Source organism: Astatotilapia calliptera, chromosome 12 (genome assembly GCF_964374335.1).
Source record: "Astatotilapia calliptera chromosome 12, fAstCal68.1, whole genome shotgun sequence".
NCBI lineage: Eukaryota > Metazoa > Chordata > Actinopteri > Cichliformes > Cichlidae > Astatotilapia > Astatotilapia calliptera.
The window spans coordinates 19,468,993-19,493,273 of NC_137433.1; the positions used below are offsets into that span (position 1 = coordinate 19,468,993).

At 40.1% G+C, this 24,281-nt stretch overlaps 3 protein-coding genes across 3 annotated transcripts; all 3 read right to left on the reverse strand.

The window, feature by feature from the left end:
- Window positions 1-3,424: 3,424 nt before the first annotated feature.
- Window positions 3,425-6,722, reverse strand: LOC113034263 (arrestin domain-containing protein 3-like). Its single transcript, XM_026188677.2, has 6 exons — window positions 6,353-6,722; window positions 6,202-6,262; window positions 5,967-6,114; window positions 5,763-5,853; window positions 4,671-4,930; window positions 3,425-4,250 (listed from the first exon to the last, which is right to left on the reverse strand). The coding sequence occupies exons 1-6, from the start codon at window positions 6,609-6,611 to the stop codon at window positions 3,987-3,989; spliced, it is 1,083 nt and encodes a 360-aa protein (XP_026044462.2). The 5' UTR covers window positions 6,612-6,722; the 3' UTR covers window positions 3,425-3,986.
- An 865-nt stretch (window positions 6,723-7,587) lies between these two features.
- On the reverse strand, window positions 7,588-17,099 carry LOC113034052 (arrestin domain-containing protein 3-like). The gene is made up of 7 exons (XM_026188340.2): window positions 16,680-17,099; window positions 14,499-14,540; window positions 13,673-13,733; window positions 11,785-11,935; window positions 10,431-10,527; window positions 10,095-10,351; window positions 7,588-8,302 (listed from the first exon to the last, which is right to left on the reverse strand). Exons 1-7 carry the CDS (start codon window positions 16,939-16,941, stop codon window positions 8,036-8,038), a joined length of 1,137 nt encoding a protein of 378 aa, XP_026044125.1. The 5' UTR covers window positions 16,942-17,099; the 3' UTR covers window positions 7,588-8,035.
- Window positions 17,100-21,223: 4,124 nt separating this feature from the next.
- Window positions 21,224-24,154, reverse strand: LOC113033771 (arrestin domain-containing protein 3-like). The gene is made up of 6 exons (XM_080309167.1): window positions 23,805-24,154; window positions 23,386-23,446; window positions 23,109-23,286; window positions 22,935-23,031; window positions 22,174-22,430; window positions 21,224-22,089 (listed from the first exon to the last, which is right to left on the reverse strand). The coding sequence occupies exons 1-6, from the start codon at window positions 24,058-24,060 to the stop codon at window positions 21,832-21,834; spliced, it is 1,107 nt and encodes a 368-aa protein (XP_080165293.1). The 5' UTR covers window positions 24,061-24,154; the 3' UTR covers window positions 21,224-21,831.
- Between the last annotated feature and the right edge of the window lie 127 nt (window positions 24,155-24,281).

Sequence of the window (24,281 nt, forward strand, 5' to 3'; positions counted from 1 at the left end):
TTTGCTCTGAGTGCAGTCAGTTGCCCATAGACATTGCCTGATGAGTGCTAATGACTAAATAGAGTGCACCTGTGTGTAATCTAATGCCAGTACAAATACAGCTGCTCTGTGACGGCTTCAGAGGTTGTCTAAGAGAATATTGGGAGCAACAACACCATGAAGTCCAAAGAACACACCAGACAGGTCAGGGATAAAGTTATTGAGAAACTGAAAGCAGGCTTAGGCTACAAAAAGATTTCCCAAGCCTTGAACATCCCACGGAGCATTGTTCAAGCGATCATTCAGAAATGATCGCTTGAACGAAAATCATACACATGGCACAACTGTAAACCTACCAAGACAAGGCCGTCCACCTAAACTAACAGGCCGAACAAGGACAGCGCTGATCAGAAATGCAGCCAAGAGGCCCATGGTGACTCTGGACGAGCTGCAGAGATCTACAGCTCAGGTGGGGGAATCTGACCATAGGACAACTATTAGTTGTGCACTGAGTGGCAAGAAGAAAGTGGGAAAGTGTGGGAAAGTTCAAGGGGGGGCGAATACTTTTGCAAGCCACTGTATTAAGTCCAAATGGACCATGTTCAGCACTTCCATTGCCGAAGCCGCTGCACTGAGCTGCAGCCGCAAGGTAGTTGGTGCCTGTCATGGTGGTAATCCGCGAACCAAATGGAGGACACCAGAGGTAAGCGGTGCCACCAAGCTGAAGAAGGAGTCCTACCGGGCTTGGTTAGCCTGTGTGACTCCGGAGGCAGCTGATAGGTACCGACAGGCCAAGCGGAATGCGGCACGGGTGGTGGCAGAAGCAAAAACTCGGGTGTGGGAGGAGTTCGGAGAGGCCATGGAAAAAGACTTTCGGACTGCCTCAAAGAGATTTTGGCAAACCGTCAGGCGACTCAGGAGGGGAAAGTGATGCTATACCTGCACTGTGTATAGTGCGGGTGGAGTGCTGAGAAAATTGTCCGGCGGTCGAAGGAATACTTTGAGGACCTCCTCAATCCCAATGGCACGTCTTCCGTGGCGGAGGCAGAGTCTGGGGATGAAGGGGATGACCCGCCAATCTCTGGGGGCGAGGTCACTGAGGCAGTTAAACAACTCCTTGGTGGCAGAGCCCCTGGGGTGGATGAGCTCTGCCCCGAGTTCCTGAAGGCTCTGGATGTTGTAGGGTTGTCTTGGTTGACACGTCTCTGCAATGTTGCGTGGAGATCAGGGGCAGTACCCCTGGACTGGCAGACCGGGATGGTGGTCCCCATCTTTAAGAAAGGGTACTGGAGGGTGTGTTCCAACTACAGGGGAATCACACTCCTCAGCCTCCCTGGGAAAGTCTATGCCAGGGTGCTCAAGAGGAGAGTCCGTCTGTTAGTCAAACCTCGGATACAGGAGGAACAATGCGGTTTCCGTCCTGGTCGTGGAACACTGGACTAGCTCTTTATCCTCTCAAGGATACTCGAGGGCACATGGGAGTTTGCCCAACCAGTCTACATGTGTTTTGTGGACTTGTAGAAGGCATTCCACCGTGTCCCTCGAAGGGTCCTGTGGAGGGTGCTCCGGGAGTATGGGGTGTCTGGCCCATTGCTAAGGGCCATTCAGTCCTTATACGACCGTTGCAAGAGCTTGGACCGCATAGCCGGCAATAAGTCAGACTTGTTCCTGGTGGGTGATGGGCTCCGCCAGGGCTGCCCTTTGTCACTGATTCTGTTCATAATTTTTATGGACAAAATTTCTAGGCGTAGCTAAGTGGCGGAAGGCTTTCACTTCGGTGGTCAAAGGATCTCATCTCTGCTTTTTGCAGATGATGTGGTCCTGTTGGCTTCATCAGGTGATGGCCTCCAGCTCACTCTGGAATGGTTCAGAGCCGAGTGTGAAGCGGTGGGAATGAGAATCAGCACCTCCAAATCTGAGACCATGGTCCTCAGCCGGGAAAGGGTGGAGTGCCCACTCCGGGTCAGGGACGAGACCCTGCCCCAAGTGGCGTTTAAGTATCTCGGGGTCTTGTTCACGAGTGATGGGAGAAGGGAGCGGGAGATCGACAGACGATTTGTGCAGCAGCTGCAGTGATGCGGACGCTGTACCGGTCTGTTGTGGTGAAGAGAGAGCTGAGTGTAAAAGCAAAGCTCTCAATTTACTGGTCGATCTACGCCCCTACCCTCACCTATGGCCACGAGCTGTGGGTAGTGACCGAAAGAACGAGATCGCGAATACAAGCGGTAGAAATGGGCTTCCTCCGAAGGGTGGCTGGCCTCTCCTTTAGAGATAGGGTGAGAAGTTCGGCCATTCGGGAGGGGCTCAGAGTAGAGCCGCTGCTCCTCCACATCGAAAGGAGCCAGTTGAGGTGGTTCAGGCATATGACAAGGATGCCCCCTGGGCGCCTCCTGCACGAGGTTTTCCGGGCATGTCCCACCGGGAGGAGCCCCCGGGGCAGACCCAGGACACACTGGAGAGATTATATCTCTCGGCTGGCCTGGGAACGCCTTGGTCTTCCCCCAGATAAACTGGAGGAGGTGGCTGGGGGAGAGGTAGGTCTGGGCTTCTCTATTTGGGCTGCTGCCCCCACGACCCGGCCCTGGATAAGCGGAAGAAAATGGATGGATGGATGGATGGATGGATGGATGGACGATAAAAAGGTTTGTTTTCTGCATTATTCGTTCGCTTACGCACAAGTCTACTGTTGCTTGCACCTCTGATAAAGTTTCACAAGTGTCAGATTTCTTTTTATAGATATAAAAATATGGATATGTACTGATAAATGATCAGAATTATAATATTTCTGGCTGTCTGAGGCAAAATTTCCCCGATTCATGCTGAATCGATCGAATTGTGGATTGAATCGAATCACGACCTTGTGAATTGGAATCGAATAGATTCTAGAAATCAGTGACGATACCCAGCCCTAGTCTATAATTTTGGACAGTAAGGTGGAATAACCAACTAATACAGTTTTAAGACTCACTGCAGTTTCTAGCAAACATTTTTCAAGCTGCTTACCCTGAGTCTGTGCTCAGCTTTGATGATGTTGCAGTTGAAGATTGAGGGCTCCACATCACAGGGAATGGTGATGACCCTTGTGACAGTTTCTTCTGCAGATGGAGGGATGGCGTCTCCCACCTCTTTCAAGAGGTCTTTAGTATGGACCCTTCTCTTCTTGCAAAGAAACTGTGCTTTCTGTACAAACAGTAAATGGTAAATGGTGTTAAATTGAATTTATTTGCCAAAGACAGTGACTATATCAAATTTACTCCTGACCCCATAGGCCCCAACGTGAACCTTGGAGCACATACTTTTATACATCAGTTAATGGTTGTCGTGTCCAAATTGCCCAAATGGACTCTAAGGTTTTAGAAGAAGCATTACATTAGGATGTGTCATATGATGAGTAGAATATAAGGGTTCACATTAAACTGGAATCACCAGCCACAAACACAAGATGTTGGTTTTGCATTTCAAATATGATGTTTTATTAGAAAAATATAGTAACACACAGCTTAAACCTATTCGCTGGAACGTTCAAGACAATTTACTACACAGCAAAAGCAAGACACAAGTAGGCAAAGTTCTTTGCTCTGGGAGGCACACAGAGTCTCCACAGACTACTAAGGATCAAACCTCTACCAACATGACATTGATTATAAAACTCTAAGCATATATGAGTAGATATTTCTAAGCATAAATGACAATCAACAATACAAATCTGACAAACTCTTGTAAATATATTATTTACACAGATATTAAATGTATACAATCTTACAGTTTAAATAGGAAAGTAAATTAAGATCTGTTAGGAGTTAGAAGATAACAACTGCTAATATGAAAACCAGCATTTTCTGATTTATTGCCTCAATTGATGTCATCTTCACAGTTTGGGGTATGAAGGAACAAACAATAGGTGCTTGGTAGCTTTAACAGCACACCAGTCTGCTTTTCTGAATGTATTCAATCATTTGTGTCAAGTCTGTGTTTAAGGCTTAAATGTTCTCTCTCAAGGGAGATTTTCAAAGTGCAGTCTTATAATCATCAAGAGTGGTAGTGGGGTACATCGCATGTGCTCCGTAGTGAGGTGGAAGATCTGCAAGTTGGGGTGGTGTTTGCTGGGGTGGTGTTTGCTGGGGTGTAGTTCCCCAGGATGTTTTTTCTGGGTTCCTAAAAGTGTCAAATCCAATGCCAGCAGAAGGATGTGGTTGTTTCACCACCGCAGGCATGATAACTATAGGAAGTTTGAGCTTTGGATCAATAGAACATTTGATATTCAGTTGGACCTGTGAAAACAAAATAACACACAAACAGAATTGTTTAAGATTTTTTTGTTCAGGAATTATTGATTTCAGCAGGGCTTTGTTGTTGCCATGTTTTGTCACTAGAGGGCTCTCACGTTTTAATCCAAGCTTCTCAATCTTTGTTTTCTTCCATTAGTTCCTCTGAGTACTTACATCCTTTATTTTATTTCCTTTTGTGAACGTTAAAATGAGGAAGGAGAAAAGCAGTTTAACAGTTTTCCATAAAAATGATTTGTTACAGTCACCTGTGACAGAAAAGAGGTGCCACTAACCAACTAGCAGCCCAAATAAAACCTTTTAAATGGCATATACAGAAACAAAGACAAGCTTCCTACCATTAGTTATATTACTTAAGCAGTACTCAAGTACACAAACAAAAGGACAGCTCTACAAGTTGTTTACCTTCAGCCTGTACTCCAGGTTGATGATGTGGCTGTTCAAGATGGAGGGGGGTAGGTCTCCAGGGATGGTGATCACCTTGGTCACGGTTTTTCTGCCAGAAGATGCTTCAACAGCCTCAGCCTTATCCTTAAGGATGTCGTGTGTGTAAACTGTCCTGTGGCCCTGGGCAAAGAAACTGTGTTTCTGATACAGTATGAATTTGGGCTTCACTGTGCGACTTGAGTTGTTGTTGATTTCAACTGTGACCACGAGAGCTTCGCCTGTAAAGTACAGAAAGTTATCCTGTATAAATCACTGCCAAGCATAGAAAGACATTTCCTGACATCTACATAATATCTCTCTACAGGAGTTCAGGATGCTTTTATGCAGTTGGCTAAAGTCGGGTGATCCAGAGGCCAAATTATCTGGGCACATACCATCAAGAGTCATCCTCCCAAAAAAGCAACAACATGAAACTATATAAAACAAAATCCATCTCAGTGTAACACAGCCATTATGCCATTTTCCTCCAAATTCATATGACACAAAATAAGGCACAAAAGAGTCTGGAGAGTTTTATTCTTACATGACTTAATGTTCCTGGCACAAAAGGCGCCAAATGCAACCTTTTTTCTATCTTAAATGATTATTGGACTTTTCAACTTTTTGTCTTTACCTTCCTTGTAAGTCTAGTGTACAGTGGTTGATAATTTAGCTTGCCAAATGTACCCCCCTAGATGTTGCCAAAAACAGCACGTCAGCATCATACAGCTCGGTTCGTACTCATAAAAACAAAACTACAACAACAACTTTTAGCTTAGTACTTAATCAGCTATAACTTCCTTTCAATAATCAAAGGATCAGTTCCACAGAAACACCCCTCACTGAATCATGCACACTGGTTTCCTGTTTACAAGCACTTTAAGTAGCTGGGAGCTGGGATGAAATAAAGCAGTATTTTTAAATGATGCTTCATTAGGGAAGGAGTCTAAGGAGTAAAAAGCTCTTGACTCAACCAAACTTATAGTCACTTTCCAAAAAATAAAAAATTAAAATAAGGGAGAGGGCAGAAACTGAATACTGAAAGGCAGTAAGCCAAGTAAAGATAATTACCTTGCATGTATCCCATCTGAGTGGTATGAACATCTACTGAAACCTTTCCAGAGCCCAAAACAGATTTATCCTTACAAGTATACTGAGGTTCCTAAAAAGCAGACCCCCACATTATAAATGTGCTTTAAGGTAATGATCTCGTCTGCCTGAACACTATCAGTTATGAAATTTAATCGTTGCTTTTTAGGATTAATGATTTCTTACCAGAAGTCCAGGAATACCCATGTGTGTCTTGGACACAAAAGTGAAGTGGGCCTTAGTTTTTTTTGTAATCTTCATTGATTGTTTCAGCTCTGCTTTCACCTTATGAACAATTTTTCCATGGGCTCCTTTATAGGTTGATGGCAGTATTCTGTAAAATACAATACAAAAACATTCAAATGACCCACAAAGAAGCAGAATGGGAATCTAAACCTCTGATTAAGACAAGAAGAGGTACCCATCAGGAATCCTGAACGAAAAAGGATACACGTGTCTTCCTTTTCCAATGACTTCAGTGCCTGGAAAAGAAGTAGGTGTTGTTTTGAACAGTCTGTTAAACAAGGAACAGTGTATCACGTGTCAGCAACTGTGTTAATTCAATACATCACCATCGCGTCTTGATTCTCTCAAGATATCTTGTTTGATGTCATAATATTTCTCAGTAGCCCAGTAAACGTGGGTTTGATCTTGTCCGTAATGCTCACTCCAGCATACCTTCGCTCTCCCTTGTCCTCTAAAAATCAGCGATTGGATTTTGGTTTCACCAGACACCTCCACAATAATTCTTCCATTAATGATATCTCCATTCGTGAAGGTGTTTTTGCTGTTGATGGCATCGTATTCGATTGAGAATTTTTTAATGGTCATTTTCAATTGATGACAAAAAGTGGGGGAAAACAAAAATCTGTTGCAAAAACCAAGAGAAAACTCAAGCCAGTTGTGCCCAGCGCAGCCACTCTCTGCCGGTTATATCTGCTTTCAAGTATGCAAATGTTGTGGTGAAACCAGTTTTTCTTGTATCACACACCCTCTCAAAGCAGTAGCACTAAAAGATTTTCAGCTATGGAAACTCGGAGTTTAACATGAGATTACATTATGAATGATTTGAGACAGTCAAGACACACACACTCTCTGGATAACCAGCATGGTCTCTTCACAACCACATATTGGGGCAGTGAAAAATACCACCTTGTTTCTCTTTATTTATTTTTTATTGTAGGTGTGACTGCCACATGCTGGCTGCATCACATGATATATTTCACCACACCTACAGTAAATCTTCCACTTGATGCCCATTACATGCCATGTTTAACCCTTTGAAATCCTAAGCAGAAGTGATGAGAAGTAACCTTAACAATAGACCCCCTTTTTCAGAGAGATGACAAAAGGGCCTTTTGGGGGGGGATTACCAAGGCTTAGGAGACATCTTTTCATATATTTTGATAGCATAAATTTAGGGGAAGTTCCACAAAGAACATTAAAAAAAATTCTTCTTTGTCATTGTCACTAACATCACTATAATATTCACAGTAGGTTAAGAAATAATACAAAAAGAAAGGTATCAACTTTTCCTGAGGAAACACATGCTAGGTAAGTTAGTGTTAATGACCCATCTTACCAGAAATTGTCAACTGTCTAAATAGTCAAAATTAATCTGGAAACACTGGCAAAACCTAAAAAAAATACCAGGAAGAAAAATGTTGCAGTCAATATTTTGATGGCCCCATAAATTGAAAGCAATTAACTCAAAGTAAAAGATGTCTAGTTATGTCAGCTTCATGTTTTGTGTTACGCCACAAAAAACAAACCAAAAATAAGTAAATAAATCCAAAAACCAAAGAGGTTTATTGCCTTAAAAAAAAGTTTATTATCATACAAAACTTCATTTCAAAGATTTAATCCACCCAACACCAACTTGATGTTGTAATGTTGTTAACCAGTGAATGGAAAATATTTTTCTCTTTACTTTTCAGAAAGGCTTTTAGGTGTAAAACAAACCAGTCAAACAGCATTACTTGTTCCTGTGATAAATGCAATGTTTTACATTTTGTCCCTTTTATTCAGTCGTCTGTCTGTAACACGCAGGCACTTAAGATATCAAGTGTTAAATAAAAAAGAAAATCAGGAGTGGATACTCCTATATGAGGCAGTAAAACACACACTATAGGGATTTGGTATAGTCTATGGCCACAGAAGTGCTTGGTGAACACTAGAGTGGCTCTTAATAACCACAGTATGCTTCTCGGTGTTTTCACACCATTTCCTGGCAAAACATCTGGTCAGACCTGTTGCTAGGATTTATTCTCAAAATCTGGCAATGGAGGGTACATTGCATATGCTCCATAAGGAGGAGGGGGATCTGACGGTTGGGGAGCTGCTATTGGTTGTTGTGGCTCAAAACCCCACACTGGAGGGTTCGGGTTCGGGTTGAATCCAAAGGGGGTAGCAGCAGCAGCGGGATAGTGTGGTGGCACTGCAGGATAGGCCTGGAAGGCTGGCAGGATGGCTACAGGAAACTTGATCTCTGGATCTGAAGCATATTTTACGTCAAGGTACACCTGTAAAACACGTTAGATTGTTTAAAGTTACTCAATATTTGCAGAATTGAACCAATCCTCTGTTTTTAAGAACATGTTCAACAGGTAAAATCTATCAGCCTTTTCTTTGGTTACGGACTTCATGTATCTCAGCTTATGCTTATTTTAGTATTAATTAAAAGTTTGATCATTTTGTAGCTCAACCCTTTCACACAGGTTATGTTGGTTTTGAGCTGCAGATGTTACCCATTAACACAAATATAACTGCTGTCCTCAGTTACTACTAGTAGGTTCTTATGTCACATAAGTCTTTTGTTTACATTATTGCTTTTCAGTAAAATGAGTCAATAAACCATGGCAGACACTGGAGCTTTGCTCTATAAAGACAACCTATGTGCCGACAGTTTTCCACTATGCTCTATACAATACTGTGTTCACATGCGTGCAAAGCAAACACTTTCCTCAAACAAATGAACAAAGCGTGACAATTGTGTTCAAACGCTTTCAGCAGCTTTACACAAAAGTCTTTCATTGCATAAAATAAAGAACCGACAGAGAGCTTCAAATAGCGCTCTGCTGCGCTATTGCTCACAACATTCATACCATCTTGCTTATTTTTTCTGATCACATCAACATTGATGTGATCAGTTACATTACAGATCTTTTCTATATTCTTTGCTAGGATTTTAGCAGTAAAGCCCCTCAAATGAACTTTTGGTTTGGAGTTTACATGCAATAATGTGCAAAAGTCTTGAACCACCCACCGGTTCCTTTCTTGTAATTTCTAAAGTGGTCTTGAGAAATAGTTTGTCAGGTTTTCTTAAAGTCTTTCAGTTTCCTTTTTTTGATGCTGGCTGTCTTTTTTTCCCCCCCATTCATTTTTAGTTGAATCCTTTTAAGAGGAATAAAGGATGAATGTTTTTTGTTTGCTGAAATGCTTAACACTGAGCTATGAATAATTAATGCATGAAAAGGAAAGCTAGGTAACTCAAGGAATGAACCAGTGCCTACTCACACCAGGGAAAAAAAGCGTAGCAAAGAACCAGTTTTCCATTTAAATTTACATTCTATCTAGAAAGTATCTTTTTTCCTTTTTGTTTAATGTGTGCATTTCTACTACAGAATTTCAAAAAACAAGTTAACAAGTTCTCACCAAAGTAAAATGAAATGCATTTTCTTTCGAGGAACAGAGCATTCCTTCTTGAACCATTTTAAGTTAGCACAACTTAGATCTGGGCTGTTAGCTGATCTGGTGACTGATCTCCAGTGTGACAATAAAGCAGTTCAAGTTACAGACTGGCAGACAGAATGTGATGAGGGCAGAAGTACAGCTGAAACCAAATAATGAGACAAAGGAAGTAAAACCCACAGAGGACACAGAGAGAAATAATAACCAAAATAAAACGGGAAGAGAGGCACAACTAAACAGAGAAGCAAGATTATATTGATGCAAACAAAGACAGAAAGAGGAAAAAGTCCTGTACCTCCTTGGCTTCCTGATTGGATTGCTTCATTTTTCATTTGATCACAAACAACGCCATTAGTATGGATTGGCCTACCTGGAGCCTGAACTTCAACATTACAAAAGCAGTGTGGAATCATGTTAATGGAGAACAGAAGAAAAGGAAGCCGACCTCCAAAGAAGAGCTTAAAATAAAAAAATAAAAAGCTATTTCTGAAGACTACTTAAAGAAATCCTTTTGTGGATCAATAATTTTGGACAGTATTGTGGAATAACTAACTTGTATTGAAACGATTAATACAGTTTTAAGATTTACTGGTGTTTCCAGCAAACATTTTTCAAGCTGCTTACCCTGAGTCTGTGCTCAGCTTTGATGATGTTGCAGTTGAGGATCGAGGGCTCCACGTCACGGGGAATGGTGATGACCCTTGTGACGGCTTCTTCTGCAGATGGAGGGATGGCGTCTCCCACCTCTTTCAAGAGGTCTTTAGTATGGACCCTTCTCTTCCCTCTTGCAAAGAAACTGTGCTTTCTGTACAAACAGTACTTGGGCTTGATCTCACGAGATGAACTGTTCTTAATGAAGGCCACAACTTTTAATCCTTCTCCTGCAATACCGAGCGGAAAAGTCAAACCTGACCTTTTCTTTAAACAAATACATGTCAGTATCACCTGCAGGCCTCTCACCTTGTCGGAAGCCCATTTTTTCAAGATTAACATCCATGGCTACACTTCCTGAGGTAAAAATGTTCATTTTCTTATCCTTAGAGTCATGCAGCGGTGTCTGAAAGAAAAACAAGAATGTAGCACAAATTAGGGCTGGGCCATATCATACTGTTCACGGTAATACCGGTATAATGTTGGGCAACGATAAGAAAATTAAATATCGCGATAAAATATGGGTAAAAGACGCATGCGCAGTGCCTTTGTTTTCATACGCATACGGCGCCGACGCAGAATGAGAAGGGTGAAAGCGGATCGTTGAATGAAACGGATGAACCAGAATTGGTTTGTAAAAATGCTGCAACTTCAGTGGTGTGGAACTGGTTTAGCTTTCGTCCGTCAGATACTCAACAAAACACTATTTTTGGTAGGGCATGCTAGCGGGCCGTCGTTATTACCGTGTTTTTTGGTAAATACGGCACACTTAAAATCAATTCTTTGATTTTTCTGAAAATCGACAGTACCCCTTATAATCCAGTGGGTCTTATGTATGAATTCTGGTTGTGTTTACTGACCTCAAAACGATTTTATGTACACGGCGCTCGAAAATCTGTCAAATGTTTTAGTACGACTTTGCTAAGCTACGAACCCGCATCGCTTGATGGATTGTCGGAGCATTACGGCTATCGTAGGCAGGAGCCTCGCGGAGTGATACGTACTGCGCTTCAACATAATATTACTGTATTGTGTATAATCTCTTTTTAGGTTTTGTGGATATTATACACGGTTATGCTGAGGATATGTCGGCCAGTTTCCACTGGAAATGCCTTTTGGTTAAACTGTCAGCAAGGAATTTGTATTTGCACTGTTAAATTTTTATATAACTTTAAAACACATAACAAACAGTTGCTTGTTCAAGTGAGAATAAATTGATGTTTGTTTGTTTATTTTGCACTAATAAAGTTGTGGAGTTGTAAAGTATTTTGTCTAGTGTCAATTATATCGTCAGTTTTATCGTTATTGCAAATTTTCAAATGTATATCGTGATAAATATTTTTGGTCATATCGCCCTGCTCTAGCACAAATGCACTTAAATTCTCCCAAAAGCAGAGATATATTAACTTTAATAGACTTCAGCCACATTGATCTCAAAGCTAAGCCAGTGGCCCTTTCCAGTAAGACTATGTTTGGTGCCTTTAAAACCAGTGTTTTCACAAGGTGAGCACTCTGAATGCAAATACTGAAACAAGTTGCTCAATACATGTCCAAGCAGGTCTAAACAGGTTATTGCCGCCCACTCACCCCTTGTTTTTTGTTTGTTTGTTCTGTGGTTGTGCCAACTTTGTTGGAATGACTGCAAATGAGATAACACACATACCTGTAACCAAGATATACTGTTCACATTTGTCGTTGACACAAAGTTGACCATAGTTGAACGTTTCGTGTTCATCCTCATTGATCTGCTCAGCACGGCTTCCAGCGAGTACACAATTTTACCATCAGCACCTTTGAAGGAGGAGGGTAAATCCCTATTGAACAAACACCAAAGCCCACAGAACTGCGATGAGTTGATCACTTTCTTGTAAAATACACACAGCTTTTCACATTTTCTAAATGACTTAATAAAATGTTTTATATCAAAATAAACAATACAGCAGCCATAAACAGAACAATTACGAGTGAAGCCCTTTGGGATTAACGGTTTTTCAGCACTAAATAAATAAAATATGTTCTGATGTTCTTCCAGTTTGCAAACACAACTGGCTCAAGCTAATGCTATGCTGACACTTTTTACATGTTTTAGAACACTCCCTTTATGCACTGCCAGCGACATTCCAGCTGGCGGTGAAATCAGGCGAATCCTTGGATTTACAGCTGTGCCGTGAATGTTTAGGGAGTTATGGACCCGTGAGTGTTCAAATATCTGAATCAACTCAAGCTCAGAATTCAGACTTGATACATTCACCAAGTCACGAATCAATTAATGATAAAATTACTGGTGGTTATCTGCCCACATTCATACATGTACGTATCTAAAACTTCAGTATATTAATGTTGCTTTAATGTCTGTGAAGGTTCTCAGTCATCCAGGTCATCGTAGTCAAAGGAGCTTGCAAAGAAAAGCGTCTGGACTTCTTTAAGTTGCTTGAAGACGTTTCACCTCTCATCCGAGAAGCTTCTTCAGTTCTAAGGTCAAATGGTGGAGAGTCCCAGATATAAACCTAGTGGGAGTGACCCCCCACAGAGGGACAAAAGGACCCCCTGGACCCCCTAAAGTCAGCAAAGAGGCACAGAAAAGAAGACCAGACACCAGCGAGGGAGGATAAGAAGGACAGACGCAACAACATTGTCATCCCCTATGTAGCCGGTGTATCAGAGAAACTCAGGAGAGTTTTCTCCAAGCGTGACATCCCGGTGCATTTCAGACCCAGCAACACGCTCAGACAGAAACTGGTTCACCCGAAAGACAAAACGCCAAAACACAAACTTAACAATGTGGTGTATGCTGTACAGTGCAGCGAGGAATGCTCAGACCTCTACATTGGAGAGACCAAACAGCCACTTCACAAGCGCATGGCACAACACAGAAGAGCCACCTCCACAGGACAAGACTCAGCAGTCCATCTGCATCTTAAGGATAAAGGACACTCTTTCGAGGATGCCAATGTTCACATTTTGGACAGAGAGGACAGATGGTTTGAAAGAGGAGTGAAAGAAGCCATCTATGTCCACTGTGAGCGACCATCTTTGAACAGAGGCGGGGGTTTACGACACCAACTCTCTGCCATCTATAATCCAGTTTTGAGATCCCTTCCCAGACGCCTTAACGCCCACTCACATCCTGGGCCATCTGACCTCAGGAATTCGCATGATAAGGTGGGGCCAGGTTTCAAAATGAACACACCCGAAACTCTGGCTGATTGGGACCCACGCCCAGTTTCCCACCTTGGCCCAGGCGATTAGAGGATCATCAGGGGGTCCTTTTGTCCCTCTGTGGGGGGTCACTCCCACTAGGTTTATATCTGGGACTCTCCACCATTTGACCTTAGAACTGAAGAAGCTTCTCGGATGAGAGGTGAAACGTCTTCAAGCAACTTAAAGAAGTCCAGACGCTTTTCTTTGCAAGCTCCTTTGACAATGTTGCTTTAATGTATACACAACCTCAGTGTGTTCACTTACTTTTCTGGAACCACAGCAGTAACAAAACACGAGGTTGTCTGTTTGTTCTTACTAACACTGCAACCATTTAAAGAAATGTTTCTTACTGGAAGGGGAACTGAAAGCTGAATGGGTAGACATGGATTCCTGGGGCAACAACGCTGCTGTCTAAAAAAAAAAAGAAAAAAAACAAATAGTAAAAAAAAATGTAAAAGATAAATACAAATTTAAGAAGAATTGTTCAGATGTGTGTTTAAGTTACAACTCCTACAATTACGAAGCAGGCCGTTGTAAAGGGATGCTGGGGTGAGTTTGATTTGGCTTCCTGTTTAAGTCAAATATTTAGGGATTACAAACACAAGAGCTGGAAAAGAACAAAAAACTCCTCAAGCTCAACGGATGTCTGAGGGAACAAAAACGCATGTTTGCATCACTTAGCTAATGTGTTTAGGGTTTTTTATGCTTGTAATTAGACATCAGTGATTAAAAAGCACTCTGGCTCTCACTACACTGCGACTCTAAGTGTAATCCTGCAGCAGGATTGCATTTACGAGCCACAATGACAAGACATGAAGTTTCAGTGTGTTGAAAATATTACAATTATATACCAGATAAAGATATGGCCATTTATTTTTCATATTAACTGGAGTTTATTTAGCACAAAGAGTTTGCCCATGTTTCAATGAACAGACAGCCTGACATCTGCCAGAGTTATTTAATCCAGCTTTGCAGAAGATGACACAACAGAAGGTGTAAAAGTGACAGACTGACAGCGTGAACACAACACCGGACGTGCAGTCTCAGCATTCAACAAGTGACTCAAGCTATAGCTGAATGAAATAAAAGCTCAAACAAAGACAGCACACAAATATATTTCAGTAAAAACACAATCAAGCACCACTACAGGCTGAGAGAGGACGGTCAAATACTCACATGTTTGTAAGTTGTCGGTCACTAGTGTCTGTCTGTCGTCCTCTGAAGAGAAAAATCAAGCAGAAAGCAACGCAATCTGTCAACCTTACTGTGTTATTTTAGGCTGGGCAAAAACCTGAAAATCATGATTGTAATCTCTGAGTGTCTGTTAATTTCTTGAGTTATATAGTAAGAGATGGATTAAAATGTCTAAAACTAAAAACTCTCAATTTAGAAGTTTACACTGAGAAATGCAGGCAAATCATGCTCTGAATCATCATTTTAACTCTAATCTTTTACTTCGATTTGATTAATCATATTTTCACTGTTAGTACAGAATCCATGTAAAAACTGGTGATCTGGTGCTTTAGTTGTATATGTGTTCTGACTGGTATAATCACTGACGAACAGCAGCGATGGGCTGAAAATTCATTTCTACAGGAAGAAACTTTGCTGCATGTTATGCTGGGCTTACACTGTGCGATTTTTTCAGTCGCGCGATTCAGCTCCTGCTCAAACTGTACGATTGACTCGCAGGGGTTAGAAGTTCATAGGTCACGATGCAGGTCTCACACTATACGGCCCGATGCTCTGATGCGACCTGAGTGCTCACACTGTGCCTCCATAAAATGAAGGTTATAACAGAAAATCTGTCGCGCTCTCCCTCTCTGTCTTTCACTCACACAGACACACACCACCACCATCAACTTTGCTAAATTGCTAATGAAAAACATGATCAGGCAGCTGTGATTGAGCAGCAATGTAAATCCAACTATTTTCATGGTTGTTGTGGTCGTGATAATTTTGTGAGGCCACATCGAAAAGGCTCGGATGAGCTTTCCAAAGTTCTACAAGTTGTGCCTCCATCGCTTGTGTCCAGATCACACGCTGCACAGCCGTGCTGCTCCATCTTTTACACCAACGTTTACGTGTTTGCGCGCGAGCAGTGTGAGCGGCTGTGATGAGACCCTCACGAGCGATTGATGATCGGGAGCTGGTCGTGAGGTGTTAATCGCTTCTCGTTACCCCACGTATACTACACGATGCACGATGAAGATCACTCAAAAATCGGCTCAAAATGGGCCTAAAACCGCACAGTGTAAGCCCAGCATTAGAGCAGCAATGTTTGTTCCCCTCAGAGAAAGGGAAGAATGGGAAAAGGAAAACACCTGGCTGGAAAAAGTTAATATGGGCATGTGCAGTGAATATCAGCGCTATGTGGCCAGAAGTGTGATAATATAATTTATTTTGTGTAATAAACAACTGCAAGGATAGATGATTACAAAAAGATGACTAATACAAAAAAGTAATACATAGATGAATAATGATGATGAGTTAAGATGCGTAATCATGGGAACAAGTGGGTTTACAAACAGGAGCAGCTGATTAGCATTAGAAAAGCTGAAATAATACCTCAGCTGAAGCCAATTGTACTAAATGCACTAAATGTGCACTGTTACAAGAATGTTTTTCTTTCTATTGTTTTCTATTATTTTAAGTTAAGCAGGACAGAGTTCTTTTAAAGAAAGATTTACTTATATTCTCAAAAGTTAAGCATGACAGGCTTCTGTTTAAGAAGGAGACCTGTTTTATTGTGTTAATGTTGTCATTTTGAGCTAAAAATAAATGGCTAAATGATCATTTGTTTCACATGTGTTCATATCACAAAGAATAAACATCTACTTAAATCAAATTCAAGTCAAATGGTTAAAAAAATAATTTCACACACAAAAAAAGAGCTAGAAAATTCACCACACTGGGAAGGGTGAAGACAACTGGGTCGCCCGGCCCTGGCCACGAGGTGTCCCTTATTTATTTTTCAGGGAGTTGGCAACCCTAAGTGTAAGCCCAGCATTACACAGAAAATAACTTTCAAAATGTTCAGTAGTTCAAGCAGATTTAGATTAGGCTGAAGCCACAGAGCAGCAGCATAAGAGATCGGCGGTTGAGCAGTTGTTGTGCAGCAGGAATTAGTCTCCCCCTCCGCTCACCCAACATAAACAACGCCTGATGCTAACATTTCCTTCCACTGCGTTGACTTTAGTCCTTAAGCTGAATTTATTTGTTTGCTAAATTCTTTAAAACTATAAACTGAACACAAATAATTTAGTTTTTGGTTGTTCTTTTTAGTTTTTTGTTTGTTTTTTTCTAACTTAAGCAGGCTCCTCCGTGCACGCAGCGCAGAATGAAAAGCAAACTTACTTTTGCTGTTTTTGTCTCGGATGAAGTAACTTCTAACGCTGAAGTATTTGTCTTTGGCGTGGTATACATGCGTGGTTTGTCCGTGCCTCTCGGTCCACAAAACCTCAGCTTTCCCTTTGAATTTAATGAGCAGGGACTCTATCTGGAAGTCTTTCTCCGCTTCCAGCCTGACTTCCCCATAAATGACATCACCATTAGTAAAAGTGTTGCTGTCATTGATAGAGTTATAGATTACTTCTAATCTCTTGATTGTGGACAGCATAATTTGTAGTAGCGCACTAGGAAACGTTCCAAGGACACCAGAGTAACAACCGACAGACTGAGATATGCGGTAGGTGTGTCCCGATCCTGAAGGAGGTCTTACATTACCGCGGCTTCGCCTTCCGCTGTATCTCTGATTTCATTTATCCAATAATGCGTGCACCCAATTAGTCACTTATATGGTGACACACAGTGACATGCAGGGGCGTAGTAGCAGTGTGGGGGAAAGTGGGACTGACTGCCCAGGGGTCCAATGGGTCAGGAGGAGCTTATCCAGACCTGCAATGAATAAGTTTGCTATTGTTTGCATTTTTTTCTTATATTGGAGAATATATATATATATATATATATATATATATATATATATATATATATATATATATATATGCAGGGGCGGAGCGTGAGGGTGGCTTACTGGGCTTAAGCCCGGGTTGTTTTGTCAGAAGCCCGGGGTCTTTTGGAGTGTAATTTTTTCATAGTTAGATGCCTGGCTGACAACTGTATAAAACAAAAAGTACACACAATTTTCGAAGCACATAGTGCACACTGTGGGAATTTACGACTGTGCGTGAATCCCCCCTGATATTGGTATGATCCGAGCTCAGGCACTAAGCGACTGAGCGAGAGGGCGGGGCAGCTGCTGCCTGTAAGTGCGCTGTTGGAGAAACAGAGCCAGCCATACTAAGGAGAGCTTAAGTTTGACCAGTAGTGATGGGATTTCCGGCTCTTTTTAGAGACCCGGCTCTTTCGGTTTGGCTCACTACAAAGAGCCGGGTCTCTCGGCTCCGAACCGGCTCTTCAGGTTGTTTTGTTGCTTTAATTTATTTATTGTTAACAATAATATAAAATTATGCACAAAAGGAATTACTAACGTAAGAAAAAGTGGTTTTATTTATATATGTTTATATATAAATATATGCGGTGGCCCCTAGAGACAAAACACATACAAACTCCAAAACAGATTTCTAGCATGAACTGAACTTCCAAAGCAGAGCTACTAGATCACTTAAATTACACAATTGAAAGCATGAAAGCATGTGTGTATTGTTTGTGTATTTATACACAGGCACTCATATATATTCAAATAATTTAAAAACAATGTTCATTTACCTGTTACTACCACACACCAAATCCGGTCGTTGGTACTTGCTGGCTTGTGTAGCCACTAGGTAACAAAAGCTCAACACTGCACCTAGCATCCTGGAGCACTTCTGTTGTCTTTTGTACGTGTTTTGAGTTTTTATGTGCATCTGAGTTTGTACGTGCTTCAGAGTTCGTACGTGATTTGAAGTTTGTACGTGCTTTGTCTCTAGGGGCCACCGTAAATATACTTTTATTTATTCACTCCACATAAAATGTAATAAATAAATCATATAATACAAAAATCTACTATTCACATTTCAACTTTTAACTAATTAAATTTTCAGCTTTTTCCTTTTACAAATTTAAAGTAAAACAACACAATTAAATATGAATTAAAATATGAAAACTAAAAGAACATGCATATTCTCTGTCATATGGACCTGCATGAATAAACTTTCTGAATCCTTTATCATCTGCAACTGAAAATAGTTGTGGATGATTACTATACCTTTCTAATGTGACATTGTTGTCCCTGGCTCTCTTTCTCTCCCTCTGGCTCTGTTCCTGTGCTGAGTGTAACTACCGCCCCTCCCCCCTCTTCCCAGCGTAAAGCACACAGCTCGCGTGCGGAGTGAAGCGAAAAAAAGTGCTAGAGAGAGGTTGAGAGAAAGGGGGGGAAAAAACATGTGATGGCTCGCGATAAGGAGCCGGCTCGCGTCGTTCACGTCAAAGAGGCGGCTCTAAGAGCCATTTCGTTCACGAACGACCCATCACTATTGACCAGGTACCAAAGCAAATCATTCCTACCGTACAAATAATGTAAATATGACGGTGCATCACGAAAGATTGATATCAAATTGATCACTTGACCAATATTATGTTACTTGCTCTTCAAGTGAATCAACAAATGGCGAAATGAAAAGCCGAACAAATGCTATTTTTTTAGAGAGTCTTAGCTTACATGTGTTTATTTCATATTTTCAGTTCTTACCCTCCCCGACTAAATCGGTTTCAGTTATGTACTGAAATATAAGAATGGACATTAGAGGCTTCTTTCAAAGAAAAAACTCAGGTAAATGTTATTTTATATATTATGCTTTGTATATTTCTATGCAAAACAAGAGGGATTTCAGTACACAGCAGGATATTCACATTTGTAACCAGATATTTACATACACTTTAGGGAGAAAACATAAAACATTTTTACTGTACAACATCAATTTAGAGTAAACTTTTGCTTTAGATAAATATTGAAATATAATTTTGAATTAGTTAAATGTCAGAATAAAGAGAGACAGAGCGGTCTATTTATTATCACTTTTATCAAATTTAGGAGTACATATACACTAAGTTTATTGTTAATTAATAAGAAAACTCCAGAGGATTCCATTCTGAGCTGAAGAAGCTTCTGATAGGTTAGTAGAGTCCATGTGAGTAAATTGGTGGCACAGCTGTGGATGCATATAAGGCAAAACACAGAGACTGTTTCTTTGAAATGGGAAAATCAAGAGATGTCAACCAAAACACCAGGAAAAGAACTGTGGAGCTCCATAAGTGTGGCTCAAGTTTGAATACAATTTGGTGCCATTTGCAATTAAGAAATACAGATAGTTTCTCTCTTTACTCTTAAAGTTAACAAATATGTTTTTTATATTTATCAATCTAAAAAAATAAACATTTAGTCTGATTTGATGTTGCAATTAAAAAAGTGTTTGTGTTTTGATCTGAAGAGTTTGTAAATATCTGTATATTTGATGATTGTCAGCACAAAGAGGGAGAGAGAGGAACAGAGAGGGAGAGAGAGGAGAATGAGGACAGAACAGAGGTGGAACAAGAGCAGGTGAGACACACATGTTAGTCAAATGGTTGTTTACCAAAAGTATCACCATATCATAGGTACTCATGTATCTCGTACCTAGTGTTTCTTTTTAGGTTTGCTATTTTTCAGATTCTATATTTATTAAGTTATGCAGGCGTGTTTGCACAATAAGGCTAAATAATTATATAAACTTTTCTCAATCTAAATAGTGGACTTTGGTAGAATTAACTATCATCTAGTTCTGATTCTGGTTCTGTCTTGGTTAAGTCCCAAGTAGTCCTGATTTTGAACTGTTGTAGTCCTGTTTTAATTCTGGATCAGTTCTGGGTCTGGTTGAATTGGGGTTTAGTCCTCGTGTCCTGATACAGCCCTGACCTTGTTCTTCCTTGCTGCTTAATTAAAAAACTAGTTTCAGGTGTCCTGCACATGTGATATATATCTTTCCCTATATGAAGTCATTCTTTTTTGAACAAAACTCAAAACAGAGCCAATTAATCTTTCAGTCATTTCTACCCCCCCCCCCCCCCCCCAAAAAAAAATAAAAAATCCCACATGCATACCACCCTTTTGGGCTAAGCCCCGGGTGTTTCAAATGTCTGGCTCCGCCTCTGTTTATATATATATATATACATATATATATAGAGAGAGAGATAATAAAATTATATATATATATATATATATATATATATATATATATATATATATATATATATATATATATATATATATATATATATTTATATATTTATATATGCATACATACATACATACATACATATAAAATTGTATTTTCTTAAGTAATTAGGCTCGTAAATGAATTTCCTCAGTGACCTGAACTTTCACACCCAAATGAGACAAAAGGGTTTAGTTTGCCCTGCGCTCTTGACTGTTACATAAGCACCCTAATTTATTCTATCTAGATCTAGATGACTGCTAATGTGCGCTCTGAGTCTTTCAACCAAGAATACAAAATCAAAGAACCAAAACAAAAAAAAAGAAAGTCAGGTGTTAATAAATTTCTTTAAAAAAAAATTAAAAAGGTGAGCAGCAGAGCACAACTAACAGGTATTGCTACCAGTAGTTATTAAAGACAATGAGCCATGTCACATGTGGCATTATATCTATGAGAATGACCCAGCACAAATTAACACCATGAAGTGCAGAATCAACAGAAAGCTTGGAAACTTAGGAACAATAACTTCAAGCAGCATTAAACTTTACGTTGGTGTTTCTTTAACTGCTCTGAGGCAAGCACAGCTTTTTAAGGAAGCCAGACTGTTTCAGGCTGATGAAATTCTATCATGCTAAAATACCACAAGTAAAACTCATTTAACCATAAAGACACTACAGTATGTTGAGAAAAAAGGGATGAAGCATGAGAAAATGTGCGTATGATTTTTATTAATCGTAGTATAGGAACTAGCCACTGCAGATTGTTGTGTTCAACTGTCTGCTCAGTTATTTGTTAAAAAATATAATAACACCACCCGTTACTACAAAAACATTTAATCAAGGTCTTATCTTAAGATTTTCCTAGATGCTTCATGGTAGTAGGCTATACAGAAAAGCAAAGTGCAGGACTGTCCACTGTTCTATTTCCAGCACACCTGTAATGTGACTTGCATTTCCTCAGTGGGAAAATAATGCAAACATTTAGTGTTCAGAGACATGATTGGTCAACAGCATCTTGTTGCTGGTCATAGTTCAGAGATCACAAATGTGAGTCTTCTGTTGTCAGATGGATTAAAAATAATTAATGTGGACAATATATAATCTCTGGAATGAGAGGATTATTTATTAAATATTTTTTTATTCCTGCTATTACACATTTAAAGGGAACAAATATGGTCAACGACTGAAATTAAACCAGAATATCAAGCTGTAAATCAACCTATTACCAATTATTCTTACTCTTATTCTCTTATTCTTGCTCTTAATTAATTGCTATTATAAAAAATAGCAATAAAAACTACATCTGCACTACAGATTCTAGGGCTTTCTATCTAAACCTGTGAAAGAGGGGTACATCCCATATGTCTCATAGGAAGGTGGTGGAGCAGAAGGTTCAGGGGCAGCTGGATTTTGTAGAAAGCTCATCCCTCCTGACATGTAAGGATTTGGAAATTGGTCAAATTCACTGGTCAAAAAGTCAGATGACTGCTGATTATCAGACCCCTCTAAAGCAGGCAGGATGACTATGTGGAACTTGACTTCTGGGTCTGAAGCATACTTCACATCCAGATAGACCTGTGGTGGAAAAAGAGTCAACATTACCATGCAACCCCATTGATGCAGAACAACATAAAAGTGAAGATAGATAGGCTTACCCACCCGGAGTCTATACTCTACTTTGATGATGTTGCAGTTTAGGATTGAGGTGGTCACGGTGGAAGGTACGGTGATGATCCTGGTGACAGTCTGACCTGCCGAGTGTGGGATGGCTTCACCCTCCTCCTTCAGGATGTCTTTTGTTTCAACTTTCCTTTTCTTATTTGCAAAGTAGCTGTATTTCCTGTACAGACAGTACTTGGGCTTAATGTCACGAGAGGACTTGTTCTGAATTGAAGCCATGACCCTTATGCCTTCTCCTGGAAAAACAACAAGAACAGGTTATACATGAGCGTTACGCTCTGTTTGCCATGAATTTACAAATAATCAAAAAACTGGTTACAGAAATATGAAACTTTTAAGTTGCGAGTGTCACTATTACAAAATCAATGACTTGCATTAATTCCGCACAGAAGACAAATGCATTTAATTATATGAGTTTAAAGTTTGACAGCAGTACTACAAGGAGAGGACGGTTTGAGGTCATGTACCAAGATTACATTTGGACATTTCCTGGTATGCGTTTAGGAGTGAAGTATTTACATCACATTTAGTTCCCAGTCTTTACTTCCATGGCCTGTGACCTACATTAGATATCATCTTATCTTTAGACCATAAATGTGTTCCATGAGCAAATTGACCTTGAGCTGCACATGTTTCAGCTATAGATGAATTTCAATGTGTTCTATTGCCATTTTCTACTGTAATCCACTATTAGAATGACGTGCAGATTGACTGTGTGGTTCAGTAATGGTTTAAATTACCTTGGCAGAAGCCTGTTTTTGCAATGCTTACATCCATGGCCACAGATCCCGTTGAGAAGAGCTTCATTTTCTTATCAATCATATTTTGCTGTGGGCTCTAACATAAAAAAAGGGTGAATTTTAGAAAATCTGTGTGTGCATGTGTGTATTTGTTCAACAACAATGTAAGGGTACCATCATCACTGGATCATGGTTTGTCTTTTGGATGAGGGTAAACTCTGCCTTCGCTTTGCTGTCCATTCTCATCGACCGGTTCAGATTTGCCTCGACTGTGTACAAAATCTTTCCACATGAGCCCTTGAAGGAGGACGGCAGGTCTCTGCAAGATGTGGCAACAAAAGGTGCAATGAAACTTAAATGAAAGGATATTGTTACAGAAAATAAAGAAACATGTTTGAATATGTTTATATGGAACACCAATGGAAATAATTTTGTTCAGAAGAAAACTCACTGCACTGGAATCTGAAAGGTGAATGGGTATACATGGCAGCCAGGGGAAAGATCATTTTTGCCTAAGGAACAATGAATTAGTCAGATAGCATGTTTTTTTTTTATGTCTGATTAAAGGAAGGTTTGTAAATTTGTCTCTGTGACTGTTTTTAGAAGGGCTGCTCATTGAAATAGCAGGTTTGCAAATAGTTCTGAAGAAGAGAGAAAATTACAGAAAGAGAAGAGCAGGATAATGTTATTCCTGCTATTATTGCTGCCATCAGCTGGTCAAGATTGTACTAACCTTACTAGTTAAAAGGCATTTTTTGTATAAATGATCATTCAAATAAAAGCTTTTCTGTTAACAGTAGCAGATTAATTAAACATACCACGATTTAAAATGATTACAGCATTGTGCTAAATTGAAAGACATTAGCTTACCCATAGATTCCTGAATGACAAACTGCTTGATGCTGAAATACTTCTCTTTGCTTTGGTAAGTCACAATAGTTTTCCCATAATTTTCAGTCCATGACACTTGAGCTTTTCCCTTCAGCTTTACAAAGAGTGACTGTACTTCACACTCATTAGTTAATTCAAATGTAACTTGTCCCATGAGATAATCACCACTACTGAAAGTGTTGCTTTTGTTTAGGGGATTGTATCCCACTGTAAAGTTCTTAACACTACTTGACATAGTACACTGTTCAAAGCTGCAAGTACAGTAAATGCCAGATAAGCATGAGGAGAGAGGTTTTATGTGTCATGAGGAGGGTTTGTAGGTGCAAGTACACAGAGTTTTGATAATAATTAAACCACAGGGCCCTAAAATATTCATGTTTATTGATAAGAAACATTGTAAATGTCTGCTAGAGTAATTAAATCTTGTGTAAATAAAATGTGTAGGCATGGTTCTTC

Excerpts from the sequence above, each read along its gene's own strand:
- LOC113034263 (XM_026188677.2), bottom strand. The coding sequence starts at position 6,611 with ATGACCATTAAAAAATTCTCAATCGAATACGATGCCATCAACAGCAAA. Across the intron at positions 6,263-6,352 it reads GAGAGAATCAAGACGCGATG|GCACTGAAGTCATTGGAAAA; the intron begins GTGATGTATTGA and ends CTTCTTTTCCAG. Across the intron at positions 4,931-5,762 it reads TCAGATGGGATACATGCAAG|GCGAAGCTCTCGTGGTCACA; the intron begins GTAATTATCTTT and ends TGTACTTTACAG.
- LOC113034052 (XM_026188340.2), bottom strand. The coding sequence starts at position 16,941 with ATGCTGTCCACAATCAAGAGATTAGAAGTAATCTATAACTCTATCAAT. Across the intron at positions 14,541-16,679 it reads CCGAGACAAAAACAGCAAAA|AGGACGACAGACAGACACTA; the intron begins GTAAGTTTGCTT and ends TTTTCTCTTCAG. Across the intron at positions 10,528-11,784 it reads ACAGTATATCTTGGTTACAG|ACACCGCTGCATGACTCTAA; the intron begins GTATGTGTGTTA and ends TTTTTCTTTCAG.
- LOC113033771 (XM_080309167.1), bottom strand. The coding sequence starts at position 24,060 with ATGTCAAGTAGTGTTAAGAACTTTACAGTGGGATACAATCCCCTAAAC. Across the intron at positions 23,447-23,804 it reads TGTCATTCAGGAATCTATGG|GCAAAAATGATCTTTCCCCT; the intron begins GTAAGCTAATGT and ends ATTGTTCCTTAG. Across the intron at positions 22,090-22,173 it reads AAGTAGAGTATAGACTCCGG|GTCTATCTGGATGTGAAGTA; the intron begins GTGGGTAAGCCT and ends TTTCCACCACAG.